At 33.0% G+C, this 22,526-nt stretch overlaps 1 protein-coding gene across 2 annotated transcripts in view; it reads left to right on the forward strand.

Annotated features, from left to right (window-relative positions):
* LOC106682798 (venom peptide isomerase heavy chain) overlaps positions 1-21,953 on the forward strand; it is a 26,068-nt gene extending 4,115 nt beyond the window's left edge. Inside the window, exons 2-8 of one of the 2 annotated variants that reach the window (XM_014423855.3) lie at positions 1,789-2,019; positions 2,458-2,606; positions 4,767-4,882; positions 6,602-6,867; positions 8,003-8,154; positions 14,128-14,302; positions 21,819-21,953. In XM_014423855.3, the coding sequence (XP_014279341.1) occupies positions 1,789-2,019; positions 2,458-2,606; positions 4,767-4,882; positions 6,602-6,867; positions 8,003-8,154; positions 14,128-14,301 (1,088 nt within the window). In that variant the 3' untranslated portion in view covers position 14,302; positions 21,819-21,953. Of the gene's footprint in view, positions 1-1,788; positions 2,020-2,457; positions 2,607-4,766; positions 4,883-6,601; positions 6,868-8,002; positions 8,155-14,127; positions 15,935-21,818 lie in introns of those variants that run through there. The other variant, XM_067044847.1, reaches the window with a different exon arrangement.
* Positions 21,954-22,526: the final 573 nt, after the last annotated feature.

Genomic DNA, 22,526 nt, shown 5'->3' on the forward strand with positions numbered 1-22,526 from the left:
ATGTGGTTAATAATTCTTTAGCATTAAAGGGCAATGGAAATGTATATAACTACAGTATGTTGTAGAAAATTGGTACTATTATTTAATTTATAAATATTGTTCTAAATAAAACAATAGGATTATATGAAGAAATATTAGAAAAAGATCCGCCGACTGAAGAAGATTCAGCTTGGAAAAGAAAAAATAAACAGGTACTCCCTACTATTATTTCAACTGTTAGCGACGATATATTGCCATCAATCAGTGGTGAAAAAAGTGCGAAAAAGGTTTCGGAAAAATTAAGAGAAAGGTTTGAGGGCGTTTCAGAGGAAAAAGTGATTGATTTAATGTTTGACCTTGCCAAAATTAGGAAAATCAGTGGTGAAACATTGGATGAATATCTTATGAGATTTCAATGTTTAGTTCAAGAGATAGCTCAACTGGATAAATCCTTAACACACAGAGAATTGGTGAGAAGGCTTACCACTGTATAATGTTCCTATTGCCATCGCTATTTTGGTAAATAGGAATATTAAATTCAGGAAGTAAGGCAAATGCTTTTTCATTTGAAAGAAGATTCAACCTTAATAGGAATGAACAAGCATTAAAGACATATCATAAAAGGTCAAACTTTTGTCTAAAAGTTAGCAAAAACCAGGTCACCTAAAAAAGGAATCCTGGTTTAACAAAGAAAATAATGAATGGCACAGGAGAAATGGACCCTTGGATACACAAAAGCCTCAACCAAGAAGACAGCATAGAGCATCTTTGGCTAAAGATTTCTTAGGTCTTTTGTGCAATTAAGAGAGACAATAAGTATTTGGTTAACAACAAGAAGCATCAAATGATGATGAAAGTGATGAAATATTGGTAAATATTTAAGTAAAAAATTAAGGAAAGCTAAGAAGCACCAAGACAAAAAATAATCAGAAAGAGAAACCTGCAGAGATTGAAGGAAGGTTACAAGAATTAAAGGCTTTAAACTGGTGACTCAGGACTTTATTTCAGAGATGAAGAAAAACTTGATTGAAAGATTGAAAAAATTTTTATTGAAGATGTCTACACCAAAGAAGATAAAGAACACCTTAGATTAAATGCAGATGACTCTGATTGGGACATTGGTGGACCCAATATGGATTGTGAAGCAAAAATTAAGAAATATACTAGTGCTAAGAAGAAGAAGAGACCCAACAAGAAAAATGGATTTAGCAGTACAAAAAATATTGCTAAACCCCTGTTGAACCAAATTTTCATAATGACATTCGAGGGGATTTCGGTGAATATTATAATCCTGACTATGAAAAGTCTGGATGCAATTGAAATCCGAATCATCTACAAAAGACAGAAGACCACTTGGGGATGTTTGAACCTAGAACTTGAAGTGTTTTGTGAAACATTTAATAATACAGAGCGATGCAATAAAGTTAAAAATAAAGTAAATAAATACAGCTAAGTAATAAATAAAATTAAATAGTAATACAAATTTTAGAAAGGAGATTGTTGTAGAAAATTGGTATTATTATTTAATTTGTAAATACTGTTGTAAATAAAACAGTAGATGACGACACTGCTCCTCTGATAGGAAACTTTTGTTTGGGACAGTCGGTCTGGCATCTATTAACGGAAACATATACTTTTTGTCTTTGTTTATAAAACACTTCCCTAAATTTCACTACACAATCTGAAAAAATAAGATATCTTAAGTCTAACATCATAATTATGATAACAACATTTTTAACAATAATGTTAATAGAATATCCTGAACTTAGCTAATAGAAAGTGTTTCTATAAAATATTTAATGTTCACAGAACCTAATGCAACATGCAAGTTTGAAAATATTACTGGGGTGTGTAAAAGCAAAGATTCATGCTTTATCAATTCAACATTGACCAAACTGGAACCTTGCAATGAAGGTGATCTTTCACTTATATGTTGTCCAGATAAAGAAGAAATGTCAAATCACATTAATCTGATTCATATTAATAAAAATGTAACACATAATCGCCCCAAACGAACAATAGGAGAAAAGGCCAAACAAAGTAAGTATATTAAATATTGTGTTCTACATTTAATAAATTGTTTGTAATAATTAACAGTGCTTGGTATGTAAAATTCTTGTTTAAGTGCTATTTAGAAAATAAATGTAGAAGTACTGAAAATAATATACTTAAGTTAAATTTATTCAAGTGGAAGTACTAAAAAATTAAATAAAGTATATAAAAATAAATAATTAATAATTGTGAAAGTTCCCGTTAGTACACATTTATTACAAATTACACCATAATAACATTTTCGCTTCAAGTTAAAGTTTTTTATTTTATTTACGTAAATATATAAGCAATCTGAGTGATGGAGTAGTTCATTTCAGTATTCCATAGATTTATGGAATTATTTTTCACAAATTTTGTACCTAATCCTTTCCTTTTGAAAATTAAAAGTTTCTAATTTTTATGATTTATATATAAAAAAATTTACAGTGTGTAAGAATTATAAAGAGACAGCTATAACACGTACTAAAAACCGTGGATTTAGAGACCCAACATATTCTGTAAAATATGATTGTAAAGTAGAGAAACCACTAATAAAAGGAGGAGAAGCTGCTGAAGAGAGAGAGTTTCCTCATATGGTAAGCACTACATTATTTTAAATTAATTAGCCAACAGAGATATTAACCCATAGATTCAAGAAATTCCATTATTTAAAATATATATAACGTTTCTTCCTAATGTTTTTCCATGTTGTCTTCCTCATGTTTCATTTGATCACCTTGAATTTTCTAGACTCTTGCCTTGTCCTAAGATACCCTTCCTGTACCATCAAGACATCTCTATTTATAATATTTTTACACATATCATCTCATATTACTCAAAATATGTCACATCAATTTTTTGTGTCAATTAACTTTAGGAAAAAAATAACTTTTCATTAAATTTCCTTCAGTTCAGGCTCCACATACTATTCTTATCTGAAATTTTTCAGAGATTCTGAACAGCTTTTCTCCCTTCGAAATTTCAATTCTTTACTGTTCCTTCCCCACTTTTTTCATTGGCCATTTTTTATATCGATATTGGGACTTGAGAATAGGTTTGGGTCTGTTTAAGTCTCTGAATATCTTGAAATTTTAAGTTCCCATTTATATTGTCGAGGATAACACTCTACTACAATATATTAAATAAAAAGGAAACTAAACTAAAAATATTGCATCTGAGATGCAAAAGCCATTTAATACACTCATAGCAGATTTCTGAGTGGGCTTGTAAACAGAACAAAGAAACTATATCAAACCACCAACAATATAAAGTCCAAGATTATTATAATACATAGTGCTAATATTATAACCAAGAATTGCTACCATTCCTTATGTTCCATTGTGTATGTATGTACTGCTCACCTGTACTGTACTTCACCTGTACTCAAGGTACCTTAATGTAACTCAAGGTAACTTAATAGCAGAGTATACCCTAAATTGTACTGTTGCTGTGTGAGGTGTACTGTGTAAGGTGCAGGTAAATACAGGGATAATCAAGACCATTCCAGGCCTCTCTTTAATGTCGTGTCTGTAAATTCTAACCTTCCATATTCTCTTTCATGGTTCTGTCAAAAACCTTGGTGTAACATTTCATCCACATCTATTTGGAAGTAGCCATGTTTTTGTGATAACTCAAATTCATTACCATTCACAAACAGTTTGTGATTCTTCTTTCCTCCTAATTATCCTTATTTACTTTTTCCCTGATTTGACTATGATTGCCTGGTGTATAAGGCACTGCCTAGTCAGCTTGAGCAGAGTTTGATGATTTTTCATAAAATTAGCCAGATTCCCTTGTATTTCATCTTGCTGTACTAGTTCATATTAAAAAAAAAAATTGCATTCTTGATATAATTTTCTTCCCTTTCCCTGAAAATTAATTAATTCCAGATCCTAACCTTTCAACCACTACCTACCCTATCATAGAACTGCTTTGTTGTCCTAATATTGTATTATTGATTCCAAATCTTTTTTGGAACCATATAATGGAACTACTAACAACTATATAAACAAATTTAAAATTAATGTAGGTGTCAGTGTTTGCTTGTTTTATAGGTTTACTTTTTTTTTAGAAGTTAAATTCATTATACTTCACTTTTTTAAAATTTAATATACTACTGTGTCTTCATTTATTGAGGTGTTTGGTTGTAAAACATGGTTACTAAAATTTTTATGAATCGTAAATTTGGCATCATCGGCGTTTTAATTGCTGATATCGTAGATTTTTGAAAGAATCTTTTGTAAATTTGTTTTCTTAAGACAAAAATGTTCATATTAAGTTATAGTAAGTGACAGATGGTTGGAGGTAAAATATTTTAATTAACAAACAATTTAACATTGTAAAAGTTTTAATTTTTGCAGTTACCATGTTTTATGACTGAGCGCCTCTATTAATTTAAGCTTTACATAGATTAAAATACACTCCAACTACTGGCTAAACCAAAACTTAATTTTCATTTTATTTATACTAAATTTCATAAAACAAGAAAAGAAGTACTTTATATCCATAAAAATATCAATTGTGTGTACATTACTAGTCTATCAACTTGTAAAAGGCCATCCTAACTCTTCCATTCTATACCCATTCCCTTATTCTTCTTTTGTTTGACTCTTTATAGCATGCAATAATTTATATACCCGCTGTGCGGAAGACTCACAGGTAAAGTAAAAAGAACAATCACAAGCCATACTTTTATATTAAAAGAAATCATTGAATAATAATTAGATCATAATTAATGAAATTATTGACATTTTTAGGTTGAAATTGCCAAATATATTGTTTCTGGAGATAATGCTGGTGTGGTAGGGATATGTGGTGGCAGTATAGTGAGTCCAAAGTTTGTTCTTAGTGCAGCTCATTGCAATGCTTCAGAGTGAGTATTTGTGTTGTTCAATGAATAATAAATGATGTCTCTATTTTATTAAACATTCTTGTTAGATTAAAATACTAATCAGTCTGAGATAAGGCAGACTCACGGGTAGAGGACTGGCTTTGCAACTCTCTTTAAATCTAGGAAAGCGGGTTGGCTTGGTACACTAAATATTCAATATAGTTGTCTTGATCTTCTGGACTTGTCATTCTAATGGATGACTATTACAGGGATGGTGAAACTATGATCTGTGGGTCAAACATTGACATTTAACTGACCCACTCATTGGTTTATATAACTTAATTTTTTTATAAAACTTTATCTGAAAATAAACAGCAACAAATTTCTCATTAAATAGTTTATGTTTAAACTTTGTTATAGATATATGTATATATATACATAAATATATTAATAAATAATATTTCATCATACATATTCTATGTAATTTTCTTTACCCCTTGCTCATTCAAACACTTAGTGACCCACGGGGTAGTACTAAAAAAATAGTGAACGAAATTTGACCCACGTCTTAAAAAGATTGGTGGCCTATAACTTAGGTTGAAAATTTGGCACACATTAATGCATTGTTATACTTATTGCATTTTCTTACCAATGATATTTGCCATTATAATTATTCTTTATGGATAAAGTTAGTCGGCTTTATCAAGATAGAAACTATGTTTAGCAGATCCATCCTGGGTTAGTGATCAGAGCAAACTATCTCTAAAACCATAATGCCTACTATCTATCAATCTCTGTGGTGCAGCAACTAGGGTTGAGTCTTAGTCTCTTCCATGAGCCTATGCCAGTCAATTCTGTCTTGTGTGATCACTTTTCAGTTCCTGATCCTAAGTAAGTTTTGAATATCAACTGCCATATTATTAGCCCACCTTAACCTGGGTCTTCCAGTTCTTTGGTTTCAATGCAGGACAAGAACCATCCTTGGGATCTCTAGTTTATCCATTCTCACCATATGTCCTATCGAATCAAGCCTCCCTAGCCTAAACCCGAATGCATCCGGTTCACCATGGATGTTATGTGGGTCAATGTTCATACTTATTTACATTCCTGATTGGTTCACTTATGTGTCTTGGGAAAATTTAAATCGTCGTTCAAAAATCATTAAATGCTCCTTTTATCATGCTTAGAGATGGTCTAAGTTTGTGAATTATAAGTTACTATAATATATACATAAATGATTGACCGTTAGTGAATATGAAGGAGATGGTCAGGAATGGGGTCAAGAAGAAACAAAAAATAGTTATAAGCTATTGTTTGTTTTTTCTTGACCACACCTCTAACCATCTCCTTTATAAGTTACATAGTAAGGTCGGAAAAGATTTTTTTAAACTATTAACTTGGTTTGCCATCTGATGAATCTGCTGTAGAAGATCTGAGAAGACCAAAATAGTGGGCAGTATTAATCTCTCTCAGCATTGGCAGTTCTTAATCTCTCTCACCCGCCATATCATTCCTTGAGGTTACAAGGGATCTAAAGTAAGTGGACTCCTTACCCTGCTCATGTTTAGGGCCCCACTACTAAAGAACTGCTATCCCTGGCTCCAGTATAAATGTGTAAGCTTGGTTAATTAAAAGTACCCGAGCTGAAGCAAACATAATGTGGGGCTGAGAATGGGGCATCAACATCAGTATCTGGTTTCTAAGCCATTCCCGTAGTGTTAGAAGGGTAATATTTGATTATAATTTGAATTATTTTTTTAGGGAGGACAGTTATGTAATTTTTGGAACAAATAGAAAAATAGATTCAATAGAACCTGCTGAATTCTTGAAATTCTTTCAAGATCATGCAAATTCGATAAGTAAAGTCATTGTTCATCCTGACTATAATGTTAAGAACAATATTAATGATATTGCACTTTTTGAATTATTAAAACCCTTCAGTAAATATGAAAGACCGATCTGTCTTGATACTGGCAGTTCTCTTTTTAATATGATGGTAATAGCGACAGGGTTTGGACGAAACAAAGGTAATACTTAAACATATTAATTTTAGCTTAATTTTTTGTAATAAACCAACATATTTTATTGTTAAAAAAAATAGTTTTAGGACATCAATTGTGTGTAACCCTAAAAATTATAATATGTATCTCATATCAGTAGCTGATTTCCATTGTATCAAATTAATGGCTTGCAACAACAACATATTTATGGAATTGGGACTTTGGTCCAAATTCCACAAAATAAAACTAAAGCTGAAGGTTTTCAGAAGCAAACAAACAATAATAATTTTCTTTTGTTAAATTGCAAAGTTTGAAATAAGTGCAAATTATCAAAATTAGAATTATGTATTTAATTGAATCAGTCATTTAAAAATCATTGAAGTCAATTTTTTTTTTTGCTAACCTTCAAGGAAGACTTATAACCTGGTTAAAAACTATACACATTATTGTATCTCTTCATCTTCAAAAATTCTCCCCTCATAATCGTTATTTATTGCTCAAACAATTTAACTTACTGACTTCAGTAGTTTTTTCATGCATTGTCATATGAAGGAAGCAGTCATGTCTGAGTGCGACATTTACTGAATAGTAATGTTTTGATTGACTGGAATATTGTGGTGACAGCACTCTAGTGTTTATACTTTCTTAAAAATTGTAAATTTAATAATAATTAACTTTTCATGGAGAACAATTTCCCAATGAAATTTTTAAAATTCTTTTTACTGATCAGTTGTGGTTCCTATACCTATAATTACCAGGGGATATTAGTATTCTAATAATTACCATACAATTGAATTAAAATGTATTATCAAAATCATTGAAAAATTAAAAATCTACAAGTAAAAATTAAATTAATAATAACAAATTAGTGTTGTAAATGAAAATAATGATTGTATTATTTAAAATTTGTATTTTGCTCGTAACAAATTACTAATATAACTTTGCTTATTGCTAAATAACTAAGCTAAATTTTTTATTTTTCTATTTTTATATATTATATCTCAAGGTTGTTATTTTGTTGCAACACCATACATTTAAAGTATTTCATCAAAACTGATGGTTGAGTTGAAAAAACAATGGAACTATTTACATTAGAAATATATTTTTTGTATTATAATATACATGGTTGTTGTAAAATTTTTTTTAAAAAAATCAATTTCAGAACAAAAATATAGTGATGTTCTTCAAAAAGTTGGTTTGAAAATAGTTGATCAAAGTTCATGCAGGGAAAAGTATAAAGGAATCCCAAACAATGCAAAAGAAATTTCTGAACACCATGTTTGTGCATATGATGAAGGAAAGGACACATGTGGGGTATGTAATTCAACTCATATGACAGTAATTTATAGTTGTAGCTTACTTTTTCCTGTACAAATAAAAATATATATATAATGATAAAACATATATAAAAATAATTGTAATCAACAAACCAAGTAACTTAAAAATTGAAATGAATTCAGACTGCTGTTGTAAAAAAGCTCAGTTAGAATAGGCTAGAGCTAAATAAATAATCGAGACTAGGTTTGAGCCCTAAGGGCATAAAATGCACCAGCCTAATGAGTTATTTTTCCTGTTTATTTACTTAGGTGGCTTTTATTTATTTTACAAAAAGGTTAACATTAGAAAGTACTACATTTATTATAAAAGAAAATATAACTTAATTTTTCTAAAATAATGAGAATTCGTATGACTGTTAACAATTCTATGAAAAATTAAATATGAGTTGTATACCATTGTCAACAAAGATTGTTCCGATGCCAAAAAAAAAAAAAAGGCTTTGAGATGAAGCAAAATACTGAACCATACTGAATAACACTTTCTTGCATCAAATACTGAATGTTTATGTAGAATCAAGATTTATTCTTTTATTTAATTCTTTAATTATTTACCAGGGTGAGCTTATGCTACTGATGAAATACTGATAGAAAGTTATACTGTAGAAATTATTTGTGAGTGCTGTATATCCATCAGAGACTTGTTTCCTGACAATAATGCACAGCTTCTTTTCTCCCTGTAGGAAGTCGAGAGGAACCTCTCCATCTCCTGCTAAAACCTGTGTCCCCTCATGAGCAACAGTATTATAGGCTTTAGTCACTAATAGAAGAGCCATCCCTAAATTGTTGCCAACTTCCTCTTATGTTGTTGCAGGAAGTTATGGTTCCAGACTAGACATGCTTCCCCTCAGGATACCTAGTTTTCTCTGTTATGAATAGTCATAGTTGCAGGGAATGTAGGGCCCTAGAAAGTTTTCCCAATTCAATTTAGTCTATTTACTGCTAGGGACAACTTACTTATTAAGCATTCCAAGTCAGGAGTAGCTGCTTAAATCTTCTACCAAACCATACACCAAAGTAGGTTACTAGGGTGAGCCCTAGCAGCTGTACCTTTCATGAGGAAACATGAAAAAATTCTATTAAATATCGAAAATATTTTAGTAAATATAGGAATAAAGAATTTCCTCCTGTCTCCATGTTCTCTAGACACAATTAAACATAAAATGAGTACTCTTCAACTGGTCTTTATCTGCCTGAAATCCACAATCCACTTAGCTCTGAGAACTACAGAACGTTTTGGTAGGAAACTAATAATTTCATCATATACATTATGATAAGGAGGTGCTAAGCTATTTTTACAACAGTAAAGTTGATGACTTTCAACATTAATATATTAATTTACGACATATTCCTATTCATTTTGAGTAGTAATAGGGGGCAGCGGTAGCAGCGTGGTAACGCGCCATTCTACTAACCTATAGGTTGTCAGATCGGATCCCGGTCCCACCCGGGTTTTTTCCATGCACAAAGTAATGCAGAACTCACTCACAACCTCCCCTCAGGTATTTGTGAGGCCCGTTAGCCAATGGGTGGCAATCACAAAAAAATAGGCGTGCGAGTGACGACGAACCTTTCGAAAAAAACATGTGAAGAAATCCACGATGTATTAGTAAATGGACCGGGCGAGGACTTAAACCTTCATGGTCTGTTGCTTATATAATAATAAATAATAATAATAGTATAGTAGTGACCATTTCAACTTCCATCAATGGATCAATGGAACGAATCCTGCAATTGGTTGTCAAATTTTCTACTTAATTTTCCACTGCCATTATAGCTGGTGCATCTCCCTCTTCAGTTGTTTCTGAGAACTGAGTGTATTTCAGTGAACCCTATGTTTCTCTATGTCATGGTCATGCTTCCTTAGGGTACAACCAATCCACTTCCATTTTCTTTTCTTGATTAGTTCCTGTATTGCAGGGTGTCTAGAGCTGGAAAATACTTGGAAAAGTAGGGTAATTTTTTTTCTGAAAAAAGTGGGAGAATCCGAGAAAAAACCCTGGAAAATTGTACCGATAGGAAAAGACGCAGATACAATTTCAAAATGTTGTGAATCAGTAGGTAAGGGTTTACTAATTATTTATTTATTACGTCAATAAATAACAAAATATTTAAGAACTATTTTAACAACTCAAAAAAAAATTCTCCCAAATACTATATGAGAATTCAATTTCATATAGGAATCCGTCATCATACTTTAAATATCTTGATCATGATGACAAGCTCTTATGATTACTGATTCTCAATTATGAAGACTAATTTATACGAGAAATTAAATTCTCTAATGATTTCGTCTTTAGTCAATGTTATGCACCGTTTGCACGAGTATACTAAAAAAATAGTTTACTGTATACGCTTTAAGGACATATCGTTTCTAAAGAAATACCAATATAATTTTTTTTTTTAAATTAGTTTTTCGGAAGTCAAATTTTGTCCAAGTTAGTAGAATGTTGTGTTGTATTTCGACCACAACTCTGCTATGAAATTTGAAATAGAATTTAATTCCTGAATATGAAAGATTCTGCTAGGAATCACCATTTGGGAGTTATAAATAAAAGAGTCCAAAAATTTCCGCTACGTCTAAAAATCTAGCTCCGTTTCATTTACAATTTATGGGAGATTATCATGAATCATCCAGGAGATGGGAGTCATCATCGGATCGGTATTGAAAAGGCTCTCAAAATCACGGGTCCAGAAATATTCGAGGCCAAAAGCGAGATTGTTATAAAAAATACAAAGGATGGCCCATAGATGTTTAGCAATGTTTAAAGAAGATGAAATTACTCTCAAAGCTCTTGAAAGCACAAGTTAAAGAGATCCTGCAAATACACCATTACGATGTATCCAGAAAAAACATCCTTAATGCCCGGGCTCTCAAGGGGCATGATTAAAGGTGATTAAAAAGTATAATAATGGGTGTGCAAATATGTTTCCGTCGTTTGTCAAAAGATGGCTCCACCAGAAGGTTTTGTTGAAATTGTGAGCAGTAAAATATAATATTGCTAGTTTGATCATCTGTTAACAACATATATTTGCACTATTAGTGCCTCCGTATCAGCATCACAAGATTTTTAAAAAATGAAAATGCCAAGTTATGTGACGAATAAGCATCATTTCCGAAAACTTGTGATTTAATTCTTTAATTTGAAGAAATCTGCAGTTGAGCCATATCGATTGCTTGCAGGAGCGTACGGTGAAGCTGCTTTAAGTGTGATAAGTAAATGGTTTAAAAAATTTAAAAACGATGAACTTGCGCTTGTTAAATATTTTTTATTAATGGCTAAATAAATAGCACCTGACATATTATGTTAAATAGCTCCTTCTAAGGAATTATATTAAGTCAAAAACACACCAGTTCCTGTAATTTTGCTAGTAACATCTATTGACCATATGATAATACTCATATATTTGCAGGGTCTCTTTAAGACGTATTCCCAACAGCTTTTTCTGTAGCTTTAATAATCTGATCGGTTTGATATTGGACATTAAAAAGCCAACTGCTCTTCGTGTTTGTTACTTTCGGTAAACGATTTTTCTGGTCAACTAGGTCTATAAACTTGTCAGGAAGACTTTTTCTAAGTAGTAAAAGTTAAAAAAAAAACTTTTTGGCCATTTACGTTTGGTCGATATTCTGGAACAATTTACAGGCAAACTTTCATTGGTTAGCAAAAGTTTTACTTAAAACAGTCGGGATTTTCGACGTCAAGAGTGTTGGATCGAAAAAATCACCAACATAAGATTGTTTTAAAATTAAATTTTCCAGCCGCTTGTAAAACCCCCTTCAAATAGTTTAGAAAAATCATATTCATTTTGTTTTTAGTGAAACAAATATTCTATTTACTATGCAGTTATTTAAAATTGCTAAATTTAAATAGTTTTAAAATTAATTATGAAAAAAGAAAACAGGCGATTGAAAAAGAAAATGACGATTAAAAAAAATATATATAAATTTTCTCCTTTCTTGTAGAAAATTAGACCATTATCTGTGCTAAATAACTACGAGCCACCCTTTGTTATACACTGGATATCTTTTATAACGATCTCGGTCATGGACTGGAATATTGCTGGACCCTTGATTTTGAGAGCCTTACCAATACTGATCCGCTAATGACTGATGGGCTATAATGATTTGGATATTTATAAAATATGTAAATAAAGTTTGGTTTTTTTTTAAATAACTTCATAAACCTCCTCCTCCCAATTGTATCGATGAACATTTGAAAAGTTCTTCTAATACGTTAGAAAATTATGATAGTGAATAATGTATAATCACTAGGATTTGTCGTATGTCTGATAAGGTATTAAAATATGATCGGTTGGGGCAATTTTCTCTTGGTTAGATAAAATTTAGACCAAAACTTGGAAAAGTCAGGGAATTCTTCAAGCCATTTTGCTAGACACCCTTAGTTGACAGAAGGTATCTTAAATCTTCATTAAGACCACTAGCCGCCAAGTATTCTTCTCTAAAATCTATAAACAAATGATTGGAGTTTTTCCATAGTTCTTTTTGAGTCCCTCCAAGTTTTGGATGCATACTGGAGTGCTGAGAGTACATTTGTTTTAAACAGCAGTTTTGTATTCTGAGAGATCTTTTTTTTCCCCTTAACTTTACACAACTGGACAAATCCTCCGTTGGTTTTACATCCTTATCTGTTCCTCTGTCTTTTCTTACCATAATCCATAGATAGAGGAATAAATCTATTTTTTCGATAGGCTCATCTTGTTCCATCTGTTACCAATTTTCAACTTGGCTGTTTAACCTCATTTCCTTTGTTTAACTGAGTTTAAGGACAGACCCTCCTTTACTGATTCTTCTTTTAATATTTTCAATAAGTCAATGTCTCGGAAGCGTTGTGCCAGATGACAAATGTCGTCAGCAAACTCCCAAGTCTTCTAATCGGTCAGTAACGCTCCACTGTCGCTTCTTTCTATTTCCTATAGTTCTATACATTACATAATCTATTCCAGCAAGGAATAGAGAGGCATCCTTGCCGTACTCCATTTGTGGTTATAATTGCACCAGAAACATTGCCTTAATGAAAACCCGGTACTTGTAGTCCTTATATAATATTTTTTGGGGGATTCTATACCTTGCAAGCAATCACAATATTATTTCTCTATAGATCCGATTCAAAAGCTCTTTCCAAATCTGAAAAGTCCATATATAAGAGGCTTTGCCATTCTTTACTTTGTTCTATTGCAATGCGCAAAGTATTTATTATATCGATATCTTATTTTATAAAATATCGATACATCAGGCTCTTATCGCTTCTGAAGTTAAAACGTTTCAACTGGGTACTTTGCAACCCCATGCTTTGTTGTTATTGTAAGGATTTAACTTGTCATAAAGAGTAATTTATTTTTCTCCAATTATAGCAGTTAAATGTATCTCTTTCACAATTATTTCCTTCCGCCAATCGGTAGGATCTGTCCTTTTGCCAAATTTTAACAATAAGTGGTAATAAGGATCTTGGCTGTAGCGTGCAGAATCTTGATTTTGAGAACTTCTATAAGTGCTGGGGAAGGGTTTGAATAGCTTACTTAAAAGTTATATTTTAATAGGTTACCAATTACAGAAAAATATAATTGAAACGTTGAAATTATAAGAGGAAATTCACCTCTATTTACTGAACTGATTTGGATATTCCTTATTAAGCAGTTGATATGTGATTGAAAAGGAAGATGGTCCACCAATAAAAATAAGTGATATTCAGGATTAGAGGATCATCAACTGAATGAATGAAGGGTTCCAGGAAAAAATAGTATTATTCCTTTTTTCAAAATTTTTCAGGATAACAGAATAAAGTCCTAAATTGCTTCACATATAATACTATTTTTCCTATGACCCTTAATATATATATATATATATATATATATCAGTGGGATTTTTAAAATTGACTTAAAGTAATTACAATATATTTTTACACCTAATTAAATTATTTCTATTTTGCAGGGTGATTCTGGAGGACCAATTCAAATCTATCATAGCGAATACCAATGCATGTTCACTCTGATTGGTGTAACATCTTTCGGGGTTAATTGTACGATGAATACTAATTTTCCTGGAGTTTATACAAAAGTATCTGATTACATAGAATGGATTGAAGATAATGTGTGGCCTTCCTAAGGTTTATTTTTAAGCTCTATTAAAACATAGTAATTTATGGTTCCTATAAGGTGTACAGGGTGTTCAATATTCAATTGACACCCACACCCTTGTTTAGAGATTTTTTAAATAAAACTTCCAGTTCTCCTACCGTACCATTAATGCTGGAATTACCAGTGGGAATACGTGTTTTCCGTTTTATATATGTGATTTGTTTTTTTAAACGACTCACCCTGAAGGCGTAAACTCCCAAAACCGCAAATAATTGTTTATGGCGTCGGTGCTAAAAATGGAACAATCGTTAAGAGCAAAATTATTCTCTGTAACTATAAGCTAGGAGAACACTCAAATACTTGTCTCAATAGTGGCATAAATTTCTCAATTATGATGATGGATTCTTACAGGAAATTAAATTCTAAAACGATATAATAAGTATGTACTTATTTTAGAGTGTAGATTAACCGAGTTTTTAGATTATTTGAGTCTAAATTATAAGAATATGCTGAAAATTTGATATAGTCATATTTTTGTCGGTAACGGACCTACTTTGATCAGAATATAGCTATGAAAATAAATAAAATATATTAATAAAAGTCGACCATCAGACTGGACTAAACTGCGCCGCTAGAGTTCCGAGATGTTAAAGGAATATCTCTCTGATCTTCCCGGTTCCCGCTATATACCGAATTAATATTTATAAGTATCATACAATTTTCCTTATTTCCGATAACATTTTATTCCTATTATCCAAGAATTTTCTGATCCAAAGAAATCCCGGTCTACATTAAACCAGGCAATCGAGACTCTACTGTATTATTGATCTAGTAAACAAGAAACAATGTTAATTTTAAATAGCAATTGATATCTTACTTACTTAATCCTTACTTTTGACTTTGGTTAGCCTACGCAGACTTAAATTAAAAATAACATATACATTTTTATAGTCAGAATTTTTGTTATCAAATATATTTATTATTTTCTGAATAATGCAAGGATACATGATGCAATTAATTGATGTATAATATTGTTCATTGTATTACAATAGTACGTAATACAATATTGTAATTAATACATTGTATTTAATACTATAGCAATTATTATACCACTTAAGATTTAATATAACAACCAAGCATTGGTATTTTTATAATTAGGTTAAAAAAATTATCCTAGAATCATTATAATTTACTATTGTAAATAAATCTATTGTGACGAAAAAAAAAAAAATGCTACAAAAACAGTTACCTTTGGAAGAACATATATTTTATATTCTATTTGTTAAGAAGTGATGTATGTGTATTGTATAGATTGATGTTTAATATGTGAGTTGAGAGAAAATTGTTTTTTTTTTTCTGGATATATGTTATGTAAGAATGTGACACTACTTGTAAACGAGAAAAAAAAAATGAAATGCTCTAAATATTCACCGTGAAATCAAATATATTGTAGTGATACTATCTATGAGCGAGTTGAAGAATTATCACCTTCATCACTGTCCTAATGGAAAGTGCAACTCAGGATGCTCCGAAAAACTGTATTATATTAATTTGTTAATTTAATTATAGATAGTTTAATGTTCTAATTTATAAACAACGTAAATATTATCTTAATTATAAATATATTTCAATAAATAAACGCAAACTAAAGCATATACTAATACTGCGTAAAGTGATTACTTACCGGCCTTTGAATAGAGTGATTACCCCAAAGTATTATCAGCCACATTGGATCAGAATTTTATTCCTCCATTTTTTAAAAATTATCCGATGTGTTCTTATTTCACGCTTATTCCTAGTGGTCACTTCCATTAATCTGTACCTTTCGTAAAGGCTGGTTCCTAGTGGGCTAGTTCACTAAGAAGTGAAGTTTCCGTCCTACCAGGATTTAAGGCAACTCATAGCTATCTAACCTATGAACATGCGTTGTGGAGGCCTTTTGATATAGGGTACCCCACCTCACGAATTGGTACCAGGACCTAACATACAGGGCCCTCTCGACAATCTAATGTGTATATACATTAGATTATTGTATTTCAATGCTGAATAACAGATAGTTTATGTATAATAGTTTTTATAAATGTTACTCAACCTGACTTTGAAATTATTTATATATTATATGAGCCGTTGTAATTCTCTGGGATCTCCTACTTTTATTGTATTACCCACTTATATATTATTAATAATTATTGTTTCATTATTTATACATATTTTTAGTATTACTTGCTAATTGTATAGTTTGAAAAATAAAAAACAAACAATATTTCATGAAACTTGATATACACGTTTCTCAGAGGGTCAAAACAAAACTAACGCAAAATGAAGAAGCGCTATTACAATTTATGGATTTTTAATCAACTTTTTAAAAAAAAAAATTTACATCCAGAAGTAAAAAGTTTACGGTTTTTTATTACCCAAAACTGTTCAATCAATAATAAAAAATAAAAACGTTGATCCAATTGAGTTTCTGGAGCGGTTCAGCAGTGTGGGCAACAGGGGATGATTCCATTCCATACTCTGCCATTTAATCTCCGGCTCGTAATTATGCATCCATATTTTCACCAGTAATAATCCTGTCTAAGAAGTTGTCCCGTTCGTTACCACAGCGATCCAAATATTTTGGTCCAAGCGCGTTTGTTTATGTAACTGTGTGAGCTGTTTTGGGATCCATCGTGCACTAACATTATGGAACCCAAGTCTGTTTTGGATTATTTCGTAAGCAAAACCGTGACTACTTTGCAGACGATGTGCCACTTCGTCGATAGTTACTCTTCTGTCGAAGAGCACCAATTCACGTGAACTCTCAATGTTTTCTTCATTTGTGGCGGTAAACGATTGTCCGGTTCTTTCATCGTGCGTAACACTTGTGCGACCGTTTTTGAATTTTTCAATGCATTCGTAGAGGTACTCCAGGTCTTCAGTTCTCTAATTTTCTATCGTAACAAGGTTGTATTGTCGAATGATAATCACTCTAATTGGACCCTCATAATATAGTACTTCCGTACCCTGATTTGTCACTAACTTTCGGTGTATTATTGTTTCAATTTTGACTCCCCCACCACGTCTCGGAGATTCAGTTTTATTTCTTCCCGGATAAAGGAATTGTCAAACTCTCGCCCTCATTAGACAAAATAATGTCAGACGCCATACAATTGGGACCAAGTACTAACGCCGCTTCCGCCGACCTATCATTCAACTGCCCCGCCTAAACGTGCCCAAGAACGTCTATTTGGGAAGGATATAAATATGTTATACCAAATGTCGATCTGGAGATCAATCAGTGGTCTGTCTGCCGTCAGTGTTTCCTCTTGTATCGCCTGGGGTGAGGGGGATGTCTATCCTATTTAGTACTCAAACACACGTTAAACTTGTATTGTCCGGCACATCACCCACCAAAAGTATTACGCTTAGGACCTAGAACGACTCATTTAGTCCCCAATGATACGTTTTACCTTGATGGTAGGAAAGGGTAATATCTTTCTCCTATTTGCTTCGATGGCCACAGCCTCTTAATTTTATCATGGCATTCCCCAGGTAAACGTGGTACGTCCTTCCTGGTTTAGAAGCGTCTTTAAAGGCTCTACATATTAATAATCGGATGGTATGTCACCAATCTCTCAATTGGGTAATCTCTCCTATCCGCGCCTCTTCCCCCCCACTCTTCTTTACCTTATGGCAACTAAATTTCCGCCCTATTTTGATATGCCACTTATCCTTGGCCGCTTTTACACGGGCTCCCACAATCGCACTAGCAATCACCTGATATCCGAGTCATGCTACTCACATGCACTAAAAAACTACCCTCTCTCGCTCACCTTTATTCAGCCCAATTTTTTACTTCCCCTTCTATGCGACAGGGCCCACCATGATTGTTGCTTCTCCAGGACTTCTCGGCTCACAATCGCGTGTTAACGGCCAGTATCTATGACACACTTTATTCGGCACACTCCAATGATAGGCAGACCGCCGTGTTTGCTCCGTACTTGCCAGCGTGCGGTTGCACCATTGCCCGTACCCTCCTCAGATCTCTAACGGGATTCTTCTTCCTCCGGTTCTCCGCCTTCCACTCTTATAACCTTCTTCGCTTCCTGGTTTTTCTGTTTCTTCCTCTGTTCTAACACTTCTATAACCCCCGTAGATTTACTTGAAGGATGAAAAGTTCTTCGTTTCGACATCTATAGGCTCGTCCTGGTTCACATATTCCCTCCTATAGATGTAGGGACACTTTTTGGCGATGTGTCCCTCATTCCTACGTTTGAAACATCTGGTGCGGGACACTAGACCACCAGGGAACCTATTTTATCACACCCGTAGCATTTACGGTCCTTCCTCTTGATATCATTAGGCCCATTTTTCTTTTAGGGTTTCTTGTCCTCTCCTTCGGATTTTCTTACCGATCCTTCTTCTCCAAGGTTCTGGTAATTGCTGGGCCCAGCTGTAGTGGACGAGAGCCCTATTTATCGGTCTCCATCCGAGATTCCTTCTCCTGGGCACTCACATCGATCAAATCTTGAGCGCAGTTAATAAAAGAATGCTCTATTGATAAGCCTTACCTCTTTCCGATTTCCTTAGCTAGTTGGACTTTTAAGATAGTTGATAGGAACAACATGTGAGCTTGCACTTTTTCTGTCTCCATTATCTCGCTTAATTTTTCCGTAATACGATTGTAGTGGGGCAACAGTTCTGGCGCGTACAACCCACTGGACTGTCCTGCTCATCTCCTATTTCCGAACATTCGAAAAATATCTTCTTCCGGGGCCCATCGCCCCCATACAAGAGTTGAATAAATAGTTTAGGAAACAATTGTCATTTGACCGAAAATAATGGATATTTAATTTATGACGGAACATTTTACAACAAATGATTTAGTCTTCCACAACTGTCCACCTTAATATTTCAATATGCTTCGCTCATTGTAGTATTTGTATTAGGTTAAAACTGATCATAGTGCTACTCATTTGTGCACGCCCTTGAAATAGTATTATCTGTCATGCTAAGGCTCATTACTTCTTGACTGTACATACCATTACTGCTTGATCTGTTATGCAAGTAATACCACAGGAATGATTAAGTATGTTCAGAATATTTGTTTACGCTAACAGTTAACTGTTGACTGTTGTTTACGCTAACAGTTGACTGCTGTTTACGCTACAGTTGACTGTTGACTGTTGTTTACGCTAAATTGAATAAATAAATCTGATGATTAAATACAACAAAAAAAAATGTCACCATAGTTAAATAAATAAAAATAGAAGGCTTAGCGAACCCGAAGTTCCAATGCCGATACCACAATCGCTGTCTACACACATCTGCCCACTGATCACCGTACAAACCCAAATCCTCAATTGTAGAGGAGAAATGTGCAACTAATTCCCAAAAATGCGAGATTTTAATTTGTTTGTTTGTTGTGGATATCTTTTAGACATAATAAAAAATACATTTAAAATTTTAAAACTGCATTGGAGGATGCACAAAGGGTTGACATGATTTCCCATATGAAATCATGAGGTTTTAAAGTGCATGAATATGGGACAGTGGTCCCGAAACGTTGTACAATGTTATGAATAATTAATAAATATTTCATTCAAAATGGAAGTCATTAACCTCAAAAAATTTTAAATGAATTGACTCACCAGACTTCCGATAGAGATAGTCCAAATAAAAAATACCTACTAATCTAGGAAAATCATAATAGAAGTTTATAAATGGACAAGAACGTGGTTTTTGGCCGCCATTTTGCATTTTTCCTTAAAATCATAAAAAAAATAAATAAATAAATAAAAATAAACTGAGGTGTGATAAAATAATGTGAGGGATCACATTATGCCTGATTTGGATTTGGACAAATCTCGGTGAACGGTTCCATAAACAGGTACGGCTGGTATCGGCATCCAACCTTCAAGTTATTGTTGTTAATTATTATTATCATAAGAGTAAAATAACCCTTGGATTCCTATTAGATTCACTTTGTGCCCCCTCCACTGTAAGTTATTGTGACACCATCAGTTTCTCTTTACAGACAGTCCATACAGAGAGAAATGTATTAATTTCACTGACACTTTCGCCCTGGGGTTGCCAAAAGTTTTAAGGATTATATAATAGTTAATATAATGCAGAGCACACGTTAGGCCTCCAGGAGACTATATATTGGTCGTGCTCCAGTAAAGGAGGGCAGTCAGTCCTCTGACGATGGTGCTGCTTCAGTTGGTAAGTGCAACAGAAATCTTTCTATAATATTACTTAACTATTAGGGAATATTTATTAAATGAAGAGTAAGAGAGCTAATGAGAGAAAAAAAACGTGAATAATTTGAGAGAAATATCTATACTGCACTTGGTTAAACAACAACAATACCTTTTGAATTCTTTCTTATTTAGGAGATAAGTGAGTTCATTCATCCTCTCAATATAAAAGTGTTATGGTTCTACATTACGTTTTAGCTTTCAAACTCATCAAGAGGGTATTAATTGAGGGAAAGCGACTATCGTTTTACCAATCCCTTTGAAGAAAAAAATGCTTTTGATTGAGCAAAAAAAACAAATATTATATTTTAGAACAATCTGTCAAAATTTTCAGATTATAAATTAGACTATTCTTGTAATATTTTTAGATATATGTCATTATAATTATGTCGTGTTTTGGTTTAAAATATTTTAATGAAATAGAAAACAAAATGTTTTCAGAATGGGAATAGATAGAAAATCATTCAGTCGCCTTTTTTATATAAAATAGTCTGGATAAGAGGAAAATGTTTCATTATCACATAGCTTCTTTTCCTGGTTCATTTCATTTTTTCAAATTAGGCGCAAAAGTTGAAATCAATTGATAAATACCAGATAGATCCTAGGTAATTATCATCCGTAATTTTGTTTCCAAATGGCGACCGATTAGAGGAATAATATAAAGTGCTTTTGCAGCGATTTGGCGGCATTTTTAAATACAATTTGATTAATTAAGCTGTGACTGTGATTCTAAATCAGAAAAAAACGGCTTTCCTTCTGAGAGAAAAGCCGGTACGACATATGGGCGGATTTTTTTAATTTGACCTATCTTGAAACCTAAAGCTTCTGTTTTGAGGAGAAAAGGTTTGAAAAAAATCTTTTTCGATCTCAAATATTCATAATTAAAAAAAAAATTATTTAAAAGGTGATTAAGGACATTTTTGTTGTTGTTGTTGTTGTTGTTAATAGCGTATATTTCATAAACTATAAGAGGTACAAAAAAAAATCTCTGAGCCAATATTGCAGAACGCTTAGTAGGCTCATCTCAAGTGTCCCCAAAACCCAAAAGCCCTTTAGTCAATTCTGGCCGCCCCAACATTTCCGTTAAAACCCCTTATTCTTCCTCTAGTCTCTAAAACCGAAAAAAACCTGAAAATTAATGATTAAATTTGCAGATTAATTGTTCCATTTGGAATTAGGGATATTATAGTAGTCCATTTTAGTGAAGCAAAATAATTGAGAACGTAACTGAGTCATTAGTGAATATTTATTTATTCTAAACATTGTGATCTTATTATTCTGAAGGTTGCTCTTTGATCCGCAGATAACGTTGGTTTGCTGCGCTGCCCTGACGACCTCCGACGTGGTTCCTTCAGGATGGATACATTACCGACCCCAAGCGGTGCAGCCTCACGCTATATCCATCAACAGCTACAGAGCCAATTTACCAGCGTACTACCTCTTGCCGCCTCCACCTCCGGTACCAGTGGTACCTCTTCCACAAGCTCCACCATTTGTACCTCTTCCACCTGCCGTACCTATCATCGTATGAAACCCACAAAATGAAAATGTTAATTACTGAATTTATTTTTTTTTACTTTTGTATTTTTTAAATATAAAATAGAGTTTTAAGATGTTTTTAGTTGAATACTTAAATTATTTTCCTTTCTTCTAGCCATTACTTTATTTACTAACAAATTTATTTTAAATCAGGACGGATTTCGGGAAGGGAACAGAGGTAGCACAAATATAGATATTTTTCATCTTTGATTCAGTCTATCGGGAATTCTCCCATAAGTCTGACGCAGTCGGGGTGCCTTTGACTCTAGCCTCAATTCCTTTTCCCAGCCGCGCACGAACAGTTCAAAGTAAGGGTAGCTTCCTCGTGCTATAGAGAGGGCGAAGTTGTTCTCAGTAAGCCCGTAGATCCTTATCTTGCTTCTTTGTTCCCCAAACGTGGTGAAGGTCGCTACGATGCAATTTATTTTCCAGAAGATTGACGTCCTTGCATAAGCTATACAACTTGGCCTGA

The sequence above is a fragment of the Halyomorpha halys genome, unplaced genomic scaffold (genome assembly GCF_000696795.3).
Source record: "Halyomorpha halys isolate HHAL.00 unplaced genomic scaffold, Hhal_1.1 Scaffold441.1, whole genome shotgun sequence".
NCBI classification, from domain to species: domain Eukaryota; kingdom Metazoa; phylum Arthropoda; class Insecta; order Hemiptera; family Pentatomidae; genus Halyomorpha; species Halyomorpha halys.